This window comes from Erigeron canadensis, chromosome 9 (genome assembly GCF_010389155.1).
Source record: "Erigeron canadensis isolate Cc75 chromosome 9, C_canadensis_v1, whole genome shotgun sequence".
NCBI lineage: Eukaryota > Viridiplantae > Streptophyta > Magnoliopsida > Asterales > Asteraceae > Erigeron > Erigeron canadensis.
The window spans coordinates 1,830,714-1,842,776 of NC_057769.1; the positions used below are offsets into that span (position 1 = coordinate 1,830,714).

At 32.1% G+C, this 12,063-nt stretch overlaps 1 protein-coding gene and 2 non-coding genes across 3 annotated transcripts; all 3 read right to left on the reverse strand.

Annotated features, from left to right (window-relative positions):
- Positions 1-3,172: 3,172 nt before the first annotated feature.
- LOC122581212 (putative elongation factor TypA-like SVR3, chloroplastic) lies at positions 3,173-8,663 on the reverse strand. Its single transcript, XM_043753386.1, has 14 exons — positions 8,336-8,663; positions 7,676-7,785; positions 7,387-7,590; positions 7,033-7,209; positions 6,578-6,730; positions 6,344-6,433; positions 5,828-5,962; positions 5,557-5,673; positions 5,270-5,421; positions 5,107-5,191; positions 4,636-4,730; positions 4,355-4,520; positions 3,727-3,922; positions 3,173-3,628 (listed from the first exon to the last, which is right to left on the reverse strand). Exons 1-14 carry the CDS (start codon positions 8,583-8,585, stop codon positions 3,495-3,497), a joined length of 2,064 nt encoding a protein of 687 aa, XP_043609321.1. The 5' UTR covers positions 8,586-8,663; the 3' UTR covers positions 3,173-3,494.
- A 2,378-nt stretch (positions 8,664-11,041) lies between these two features.
- LOC122584082 lies at positions 11,042-11,126 on the reverse strand. The gene has a single exon (XR_006321433.1). It is a non-coding gene; the product is annotated as a small nucleolar RNA snoR114 (small nucleolar RNA).
- On the reverse strand, positions 11,127-11,198 carry TRNAG-GCC. The gene has a single exon. It is a non-coding gene; the product is annotated as a tRNA-Gly (tRNA).
- Positions 11,199-12,063: the final 865 nt, after the last annotated feature.

Sequence of the window (12,063 nt, forward strand, 5' to 3'; positions counted from 1 at the left end):
TTATCTATAAAAGATCAATCAATGTGAGACATTCTTGATTCATAATTAGTGTAAAGCACATGACTATTCTGTTAGCTTTTGAGCCGCGATCATTTTATTTTAGGGTAAATTACAAAAATCATACCTGAGGTTTGTTCAAAACTACATTGGTCATACCTACAATTTAAAAATTACGCGAGCCATACCCATCGTTGTCAAAAACTTACACTGACCATACCTATCACTGACAGCCGTCAATTTGGCCGTTAAATCAAGTCACGTGTTGTGCATATGAGGTATCAAAACCGTAATTTCGTGTATATTTCAGGTATCATTTGTGTAATTCACCCTAATAAAAATTATTAAGATATTTATATTTATATTTCATTTATTAAAGTGGGTAGATATTCTATATTAAATTCACACACACACATATATATAATCTATATCAAAATAAAAATTAAAAAAATTATAAAAGGATGTCATCATACGATACAAGTTTAGGCTTAGAAATTCTAAGATTAAACTAACGATTAACCCTGGAATTTTTAACACAAAATTCTACAAATTGCTAACTTTGAGATATATTCTAAAACCGTAACGAGTATTCGATATTGCTTTACCCCTTTAATCTGTAGGGGATGTCAACAAACCATACGAAAAAAATTATATTGCTTTTTAAAATTATCTTTTTTTAACTAGGTTTTTATTAAAAAGATTAAATCATAAATTAATAATAGTAATAATAATAATATAATAATAATAATAATATAAAATTTAAAATTTTAGTGGTTTTGATGGTTCTCATCCTTGTTATATTCACTATACACATATAACAAAATAATAATGACATGTTTAATAATAAATGCATTATTGTATCAACTATTTTTCTCGATATACTTTTCATTATAAAAATTATTGTTTTTTCATTATAAAAATTATTGTTTCATAATAAATGTCATATCTACCCAACTTAATAATGAAGTATAAATAAAACTCTAAAGTTCTTAATAATTATTATTTTAGTGAATTACAAGAATAGTACCTGAAGTATGCATGAAATTACAGTTTTGATACCTCACATGCATGACACGTGACTTGACTTAACGGTCAAATAGACGACCGTCAGCGATAGGTATGATTAGTGTAAGTTTTTAACAACAGTGGGTATGACTCGCGTAATTTTTAAATTATAGGTATGACGAGTATAGTTTCGAACAAACCTCAGGTATGATTTTTGTAATATACCTTTTATTTTATAATATACTATGATAATAAACGTGTAAGCAAATGAGGTTTTCTTTATTAAGGGTTTTTAGAAAATGATGAGTATTTAAATGCATGAAATGTAGTTAAAATAATCACATAATCGTTTCCAACCATGTACATCCTCAACCTAAGAAAATTTCAACCAACATTTGCATATCAACTCAATCCTTAATAGGAGGACTTAGTAGCCATTAATTTATTATTTATAAATGATTACATAAATACTCTTTTAACTTTATATCATCAAATATGTTTTAAGTTGTTATATAATATAATAATATGAAATAAATTTGATATAATATACAGTTGAAAAATAATGTATATATCATCACTCTTTATTTAACTTCTTTAAAAGTCAAGTAACCATTATTGAATTGTTCAACACTTCAACTACTTCTTCCAAGTGACATTAATTTTAACTTTATTCTATGACCGTTTTCTTAAAACGTCACTATTAAAAATTAGGTAATCATAAATCATGATTATAATTTATTCACATCTATATCGGACGCCAAATTTTAGAAGCAATGCTTATTATATGTGTTTGTATATTACTCCGTAATTAAAAATTGAGATACATACAGATAAAATTAATGTGCTCAACTCTATTTTGATTGATGAATCTAAGAGTTTAATAATTCATAAATATACATAAAGTCAACGTATATTGAGTTTTTTTTTTTCAAAGTTGTTTAACACAACACTTCCAATTATTTTTATCGTGAAACTCCAAATTTCAATACAAAAACACTTCCAGCCCCAGTTGTAACTCCAATTATTTTTATCAAACATAGCATATATCTTTGTTACGTTGATAAATCGTTCAAGTATTTATATAGATACGACTTCTTTTAAACAATGTGTCTAACGTTCTGTTTACCACTTAATGTCCGGATTTAAACCCAAAACCTTCATAGAGACAAACCGGCAAAATATTCCAACCCCAAATTTCTCATGAGATCTGTGTTCCTAAAATGTCTTGGAAATTCTTTTACTTTTGATTTTTTGAATCCAATACTTGTGTTCCTAAAATGTCTTGGAAACTTTATTTCTAGATAAGTAGCCATTTTTTCTATGATATAATATAATAATTAGAAGAATTTCTTCTAGAAAAGTAGCCATTTTTTCATTAGTATGTGGAACTGAAAAGAGTCTTTCTGGAAACATTTCTGAAAACAAAAGGTTTGACCAAAAGTCAATTAGTGTGCACATCACCATGAATATTATCGACTAGCCTAAAAAAACTTTAATTTGTACAAGATTTTGTATTAAGTTGCTCAATATTAAGTCGGTAATCCATGATATAAAATGCTCCATCAAAATTATACAAATACATGCCACTAGCCTACTACATTTTCTTCCGCTTTTTCAAACAAAATTGGTTCACTTACAGAATTGGTCTTTTTTTGTACTCGTAATTCATTTCAACAGTTGACGTTAAAAAAAATCTTAATAGAATCTATTTCTTCTGGAACATCAAGTTTGACCAAAAGTCTATATGCACAACCAACCACCCCTTTTTGGAACTAATCTTACAAGTTGGCAATTTGTATTGAAAACCAAAGGGTTAATCACCATTCTCGTGCAATATTTGAAAATGTACATTTTGCGGTCAAATATTATATAGATTTTTTATTTTCTTTTATAAACGATTATATATAATTAAACTGATAAATTATACAACTACGATGGGAAGGAATGTTGGCATATGCTAGTTGTGTTATGTAATAGTACAATTATTATCGTCATGTTTAGTCTAAAGTTGTTAAATGCCAACTTTTAAGGACACAAACAATGAACGATTTTGTTTCCACTGCATTTATTCGACAAAGTTCAAAGGATATTGTTTATTCGAATTCGTCCAAAAGATCCATGAGAAACGACCTCTTCTTCTTATAAACCAGACAAAATTCGAAAACTCAGATTAATAGAAAAATCTTAACGAGCACTTCGTGTAACCATTGAAACTAAAATCTCACATACAGTTTCTATTCCATAAACAATTCACCGCCACTAATCGCAATAAACAATGCCAATTATGAACCTGTGAGGTTTTTCATGACTATTACGTACATATATCAGCGACTACATAGTGAGCCAAAATTAACTCAAAATTTCCTATATCGTAAGGGACTTACTTTACGAGTGAGGGGAATCATGGAGCTAGCACAGCGAGCATGAAGTGCACAAACCCCATATTAACCTTGGGAATAAGTTGATACACTTTTGGTCATCTTTACTGTGTTTTAACGATTCTTCTTGTTCATCTTTTGATTCTTGCACATTCGTATACTTTTAGGAGTTACTTCCACTAGTTCATCTTCTTGGATATACTCAATGCAATCATCAAGACTATACTCCAATGGTGTGTCAAGAACAACTGTATAGATCAAGTAAAACATATCAGAGTGGGAAAAAAGAATAAGCTTTTGATTGAAGGGAACGTTTCATTTTTTGAAACAGAAAAACAACTCTTACCAGACACTTCTTTGTTTGAACGCACATTAGTAGCAGCTTTCTTTTTGCATACATTGAGGGCCAAGTCACCAGGTCGCTGATGAATGCCAACGATCTGACCTTTGTAAACTTCTGCTCCAGGTTTGATAAATAACTGCCCTCTGTCTTGAGAACTGCATAGAGCATACGAAGTCGCAGTTCCGTCTTCAAAAGCAACCTACATGCAGTGATGACAGTGGGTAAATAAGTAAACTTAGCAAAAAAAAGGTGTTAAAAATGAAACATTGCCAATGCCCATGCAATGAATGAAGTATTATTGTTTCCGACGTGTGATTTGGAAGACATCATGTGATTTTGAATAATAAAAATGAGTTTTGCAGAAGATAGTGTTTGGAAGTGCGTTATCTGTTTGAAAAGAGGGGATTAGTCTTATGAGATGAGGGTAACAGTCTCTTTTATTAGTTTAAAAGGAAGGGTAACCAGGTAACTTCAATTTACCTTGATATCAGTTTTATTGTGGTTGGTAAAATAACTAGAGACAAAATCTATTTATCCAAATATTAAAAGCTGACTACTATGACTTCAGGTCCCAATAATAAGATAATCAGTTTAAACATAAATCAAAACAACCCCTTAGAATTGCAGTTACCAGAGATCCGAGATCACGGGTTGACATATCACCAGACCATGGTCCGTAACTATCAAAAATTGTGTTGAGGATCGCTGTTCCTCGAGATGCTGTCAGAATTGCATTTCTAAGTCCAAGAAGCCCACGAGTTGGTATCTTATATTTCAAAAGTGTTGTTCCTTCGTTGCTATCAGATTTATAAAACAGATGCTTGTAATCAATACCAGATTTAAAAATCTCGTTTATATAATGTAAGGCAAAACAATACTGCGAGTACTGAATGACGAATAAAGAGTGCATACCCAAGCCCTTGCATATCAAACATTTGACCACGCCTTTTACCGAGAAGTTCAACAACCGAACCCACATGTTCTTCAGGCACCTCAACAGTGGCAATCTGTGTGTATCATCTAATGAGTTGAAACATTTAATTTATGTATGGGCTGAGTCAGTCAAGTTGACCATAACAATTTTGAGCCCACAAATTATATGATCATTAATCTGTCTAATGTGATTTTTTAAACCAAGTATTTTAATAAAACCCCAAATATCATTTATTGATTAAAATGATCAAAGATGTAGTATACATTTGAAAATACACTTAGTGTGACTTTCGACCCATTTACTTTTAACCTAGTTTATTTACTTTATCTTTTTGACAAGTTTAGAAATATCGAGTAAAACATAACCTGAGTCAACCTACTCATAAGTAGATGATCACCTGTAGCATAGACACATGTATTATATCAAACATAAAAAACAAATAAATGTACCTCGTAAGGTTCAAGCAACTTGTCATCCACTTTCTTGTTGATCACTTTAGGAGGTCCCACCATGAACTCGTAATTTTCTCTTCGCCTAATATAAGTATCATACGTAAATATACATGACATGCAGCATGAAAGAGGGTGGTTGTGTAAATTGTAGCATTCTTACATGTTCTCGATAAGTATTGTAATATGTAAAGTACCACGTCCGCTAACAAGGAAGGTATCTGCAGTTTCACCATCTTCAACTTTCATGGCCAAATTTCTTTCAATCTCACGGTAGAGTCTATCTCTTAAATTTCTGCTAGTAACATACTTTCCCTGTAATTTATAAAAAAGGCAGATGATTCATTGATTCTACTTTAGGATGATACCATCGAAAAGCTTTTTGGACTTTCACTGACAGGGGAAACTTGGGTAGATATTACATGGCATTACTATTTTTTTATAACATACCTCACGGCCAACAAAGGGTGAAGTATTGATCGAGAAAGCCATTTTCACCGTAGGTTCCTCCACCCTAATGGCAGGTAACGCCTTCCCGTCAGCTTTATCAGCAATTGTCTCCCCAATCTGAGCAAAGGAAAAAAATCATTTCAAAAAACAAAAAAAAAAAATCTAAATACTTGAATATTATACCGACATTGAAATGTAAGAATGTAGAAGGATTGATCTGCAAATAGTTAGATTGTAAATGAACAGTAGCAGGTATTGGCAATGTTGTTACCTGAATATCATTAATACCACAGACTGCACAAATATCACCAGCCTCAACACTTTCTGCAGGAGCCCTAAAAAACTTCTCGAACACAAAAAGTTCGCTGACTTTTCCAAATCTGCAGGCATCGTCTGATGTGCATATCTGAAATGCAGAGGCAACATAAGAAATAAGATAATTGCTTTGCTTTAAAAGAGTACTTGCTAGAAGAATTGGAAATGATCAAGCCGTAAATCTGATAAAATCGAATACGGGGGTGTTTGGATATGTGTTTTGAAAATGATTATGTGATATGAATAGCATATTTTAACCAGCAGTAGTAACTAACATTTGAATGAGGTTCTGCTGTTTGAAGTTATAAATTAAAACTTCAAACAGCAGAAGCACATTTACATGTCCAATTAGAATCTAAAAATCAGATATTCCAAAATGCAAATCCAAATGCCCTGTTAATAAGTGCAAAAGCAATTTCAAATTTTAAATAAACGAACCACTCAGAGTTCAAATGATCCTATTAAGACTTACACGAACGTCCATGCCCCTATTCAAAACACCGGCATGTAAGCGTCCAATAGCAATTTTCCCTTTGTGCTCATCATACTCGGTGCTCGTGACCTACATGGACTTCATGTTAATTGAAGGTTTTACAACAAATGAAATGAAGAAAGTAAGATCCCATGTACAGTTTAAGATCATCATGGCATAATCTGGCATGGACCCAAGTAAGCAGGTAAAGACAAGAGGAAAGTGAAAACTAACAAGCATTTGAAGTGCACCATCTTTCTTAATTTTTGGTCCCGGTATGCATCTAATAATTGTCTCGAAAAGTGGTCCAAGATCATCAGCCAAATTATCAGGAGAAAGTCCAGCTTTTCCACTTAAACCAATTGCATATACTGCTTGGAAATCACACTGCAAAACATAGTCAAATTTTATAGGAGAAGACATATCGACTTTCTTAATTGTTGCTTTAAACAGGGATTATAAAGGTTTTTGGGAGTGTGTATCCCAAGTGCGTAAAGCTTATTGCAGTTTTTAATTCCAAAGGGCAGTTTAAACTTTAAAGTGCTTGGCTATCAGGTGTGATATAGCTTATTTAAGAGGAAAACAAACTTAATTTTGGGCCAGGTGAGTGGTGCTTATTTTGCACACATATTTTAAGCCAGATAAGCACTTTAAAATATGCACTCTCAAACACCCTCTAAGAATGGTACCTGTTCATCAGATGCATTTAGTTCAATGAAGAGTTCAAATGTGGAGTTGATGACAAATTCAGGACGAGCAGAAGTCCTATCAATCTTGTTAACAACAACAACTACAGCATGCCCAAATTCAAGAGCTTTCTTCAAAACAAATCTTGTTTGTGGCATTGGGCCCTCAACGGAATCTACCTGAAAGCAAACCACATATCTAGATGTTAGTAGATGAAGCTTTCAAAGAAGGGCAAAATTACATTTTTTGACTATTGGTAGGGCAAGAAACTAACTTATGGGTGTGCTAGTCATGAAATCAGTGAGAGAATATGATGCATCGACATCTTTACAAAGAAAAAAGGTAAGCAAGATTACCACTAGAAGAACTCCCTCCACCATATTAAGTACACGTTCTACTTCACCACCAAAGTCAGAATGGCCGGGAGTGTCTATGATGTTCATTTTTGTATCTTTGTAAGTAATAGATGTATTTTTGCTAAGAATTGTAATTCCCCTTTCACGTTCCAAGTCATTTGAGTCCATTATTCTTTCTTCAACAACTTGATTATCACGAAATACCTAGAAGTAAAAACTGGTTAGCAACGAATTTCAAAAAGACTTCTTAATACATAGACCGAAAACGATAACAGAAGCATATGATTACTTTTGCTTGCTTCAACATGGCATCCACTAGAGTCGTCTTTCCATGATCAACATGAGCAACAATAGCAATATTCCTTATATCATTTCTCCTCACTAATGTTTCCTTCTTTTCTGCACCAACAGAAAAAAAGTTCAAAAGAGGCCCAACGTAACTCATGAACTATAATCCACAATAACATCTTTATACTTCAACATTTCAACAACTTAACACCCAAAAACGTTGGACAAAGGATAACCGACCCGTTATCAATCCCCCACCGTCCGTTCGCACAGCCAACATGAGAGAAAGTAAATAGCATTACACTATGATTTAAGTAACATGGGACCGGATTTGAATCCGCAAACTCCCATTTTATGCTATATGTCATCCGCCACTATTACGTCACTACATTCTAAAGTTTCATATATTGATATACACACCACGGAAGCAAAACCCGCAAAATATTAACTTACATATATTGCAATAGTAAAAATAAACTCTGTTAGACATTTGATCAAACAGCTAGAGTGCAATAACAAACTTTCAAGAAACACATCAATATAACCAAAAAACATAAAAAACACTAAAAATTATCAAACATTCCAATATACTACCACAGTAAAGAGTGAAATTACAACATATTGATTAAACCCAATTAAGTAAATAAACATATATATATACCAGTAGCAGTTTGAGTGGCTTCAGCTTCAGAAACAGAGCATTTGATCAAATTAGGAACAGTGTTTTTCTTTGAAAGTGAAAAAGATGGAAACTTGATAACTGGGAATGAATTACAAGATAAGATATGATTAACAGGGAATTGGGTTTTCAAAAAAGATGAAGAAAGACATAAACTTTTTTGGTGATTATTAATTTTATTAGGGTTTAAGATTAAAGATGTATTATTGTGAATTCCAACAGCCATTTCCATATTCCCTCACTGACTGACTCTGAATGTATGAACAGAACAGAACAGAACAGAGAGGGAGGGAAATGGGGGGGGTTGTGATGAATGGCGGATATTCTTTTGAAGTAGAAAATATATAGGAATGGGATGGAAATGTATGGCTTGTGTTTTAGATATCAAGATATGGGGTTTTAGGATATTTAGTACTCATTTAATGTGACGTTATATAAACTTGGGCTAGACCAAAGGAAAAATGCTTTGTCATAAAAAACTTAAACACAAAGGGTTAAAGGGTTTGATTTTAGTAGTGGTTCAAAAGTAACTAAGTGAAGTTTCTTTTGAAAGGTGAATTTATCTAAAAACTTCATGGCACAATTTGATATGTTTTCTTAATCGGATCCGTGTTAGAGAGTTCACTCGAAGCAGAATTGTCAGTTTCAAATACCCAATGGGGAAAGCCACCTACTAATTTGTCCTAAGGCACGGCGATTAATATGGATAAACCCTTATTTCCCCCAAAATTCAAACCTGATGTTACTTTAGAGGTAAAGTAAGTGAAGTAATGGCTTTAGTTCTTAAGTATCCGAATATCTCATATTCTTCTATTTATGCATATAATATGTAGAAACAACTTAAGTTTTATCAACCAGGTGATAGTTGCTTCAGCAGAAATAAGTTTTTCAAAGTTTACTTATACGAAAAATTGTATATGGTTCAGCATCACATAAAAAATAAAAGATTAAATGAATAACAATTATATCGATTAAGAGTGATCGAAAAATTTTATATGGTTCAACATCACATAAAAAAAATAAAAGATTAAATGAATAACAATTATATTGATTAAGAGTGATTTATCATTTCAAATTAGCGTTTGAAATTTGTTAATTTTTTTGCATTTAGTCAGATTGAAGCAATAAACTTTATTTAATATATCAATAATTTTGTTACTCGAAAAGGCCCCGATAATAAGAACTTATTTTAGGCTACAAATTTGATTGAGACGTCATTCGCTCTTTGATTTTCATAGAATGTTAAGAAATTCGATCCTTACTTCTTCAGAAAATAAATGAAAATCTTTATGAAAAACTTTCTATCTAACATAAGATTGTATACATATTACATTTCTCATGCATGCTTAGGTTTTTTTTTTGTTTTTCTAATTTTAGTGTTTAAGTTAGCGTGTTGTATAGATGTTAGCTTAACTTCTTGGGTTTTTTATTTTTTATTTTATTTAGGGTGGTAATATTTTAGTCTATCACTAAATCCTTTTAAGACTTTTTATTTTTACCATTAGAGTTTTATGTTTAACGATTCATATGATACAACTTCAGTCTATTTTAATTTTCACGATCAAAGTTTTTAGCTTCTTATTTTTATCTTTCAAAAACATTGCAAGTTTACATTTCGCCATCAAAGTTTTATGTCTTAAGATTAACGGTGTATTGTTTAACGATGTTTTTTTTTGTCTAATGGTAATGGTTGACATGTTAGAATTAATTACCCATATTCAAGTTTATGTTCTGTTGGGTCGAGAATAACACTAGGTCGGGGATAACACTAGTTACCTTCTATCAAAGATTAGGACCAAACCCTTTGATACAAAAGGTAACATAGATACAAAAGTTATGTTGATATACGACGTGTCCAAGTTAGATATATATAGAAACATGTCAATTGAATCAAATACAACCAAGAAAGATGAATGGTCATCCTTTTTAGAGTGGTGGAGCTTTTCTTTCCACAATTCTTTCAAAAAATAAATGAGTGGGTTATGATGGCCGAACAAAGAAAAATAACAGCAACCTGAGATACAAAATTCACCACCCAAAAGTCTCGTTGGGCAAAACCAACCTGGTATTTTCGATACATATACACCATAAGGCTTCTCACTATATAGTTAAGCTTTATCTCCTATCACAATATACTCCAAGACAAAACCAGTTAAGTACGTTGATTTTCAATATGTTGCTCTAAAAACATCTTGTCACGCCTTGCATTGACCATTTGTACCTTCCGCAAAACCACAAATCTTTCGTGCTTGAGCACTTGTATCTTGCGACGGTTGTCCCATGATTTTCGCCTTACACTTAAGCGTATACAAAACATACTACAGGGAAAAGCATTAATGCGATTAAGATAGAGATTATTTTTTTAAACTCTTTTTGAGCTAAAATGATACGAGAACTATCCCACTTGACTTACAATATACCCTATAAATTTTTGGATGCAGATTTTACCCAGTAATCTCGCAAAGACGTACATTAGGAAAGGTAAACATCATCACTACACTTGAGACCGGCCTATTAATCCACGAAAATGATAACACTTAAGCATTATCAGTTAAGGCATATTCGATGTTGAGACGTGCTTTTGATTAAGAATATGATATTTGCGAAACGATACTCCAAAAACAACTTACATAAAAACAGAATAGACGTAGGAAAATATTATAAGAAAAGTATACTTTGGAAAAAAGAAAGCTCAGAAGCGCTACAATTTCATCCCGAATCAGAGAATTGTGAGGGACCAGCCTCAACAGGAGCGCAATATTCATCATGGCTTTGCACCATGCCGGGAATCGAACCCGGGTCTGTACCGTGGCAGGGTACTATTCTACCACTAGACCACTGGTGCCTCTTGTTCTATCTTCACGGTTAATTTGATGTTAAAGACTGATTTTGGTCAGAAATGGTTCAACAATCTAACCAATTAAATCAAAACTATCCATATAGAGGTACAAATACATATATATAATAGGTTTTTGACTCGCTCGGTGTGCGAGCTGTATAAAAAACTATATAATACACTTTATATATGAAGAAACGATAGTGAACATATTTCATTAGAATTACGTGATGTGAACTATATAAATAGTTTAGTAACATATAAACATATGGTTGAACAGAAATAAATTAACCAAAAGCTTGACAAAATATGAACTTAAAGAGATAGAAGGACTTAAGCAATTAAGCTATACTTTAAATTATCATTAAGAATTTAGTAATATGTTTTTCTTCTAGTAATTCTAGTAATTTGCCTTTTGTTGCCACTAAATGATCCACATCTAGAACATGTATCATGTAGTCGTCTTGTTACAACAGAACTCAAAGACATACAATTTGATCCTTAATGTAGAGTGACAATTCCACTACATTTCTCTCCAAAAAAGTTAAAAGTCACATGAAAAATTACAATTGGCTGGATATATAATTCAAAGAGGATAATTTGACTATGCCTTATGTGTTGAATGTTCTTCTTAATATCCAAAAAGTAAAACATTTATTTTTATTTGAAGGTGTTGCTGTGATTTTTAGAAATGGATTATCAACACCATGGTGGTTTTAATTTTTGTTTAATCTAATTGACTAATTCAGAAGAGGTAGAATGTGTCGTTCCAAAAGAGAAAGAAAAAGAAATTAGGATGTAGAATTTGGTTTAAGGGTGGGGTAGGTCTCGGACTCCGGGTGATTTACAATGACTTGAATTTATATGACTCAAT

Bases quoted from the DNA above. Each gene is read 5' to 3' on its own strand.
- LOC122581212 (XM_043753386.1), bottom strand. From the start codon at position 8,585: ATGGAAATGGCTGTTGGAATTCACAATAATACATCTTTAATCTTAAAC. The intron at 6,434-6,577 runs GTTAGTTTTCAC...AAGTCCATGTAG, and splicing joins ATGGTGCACTTCAAATGCTT to GTCACGAGCACCGAGTATGA. The intron at 5,674-5,827 runs GTAACAACATTG...TCCTTTGCTCAG, and splicing joins GTGGTATTAATGATATTCAG to ATTGGGGAGACAATTGCTGA.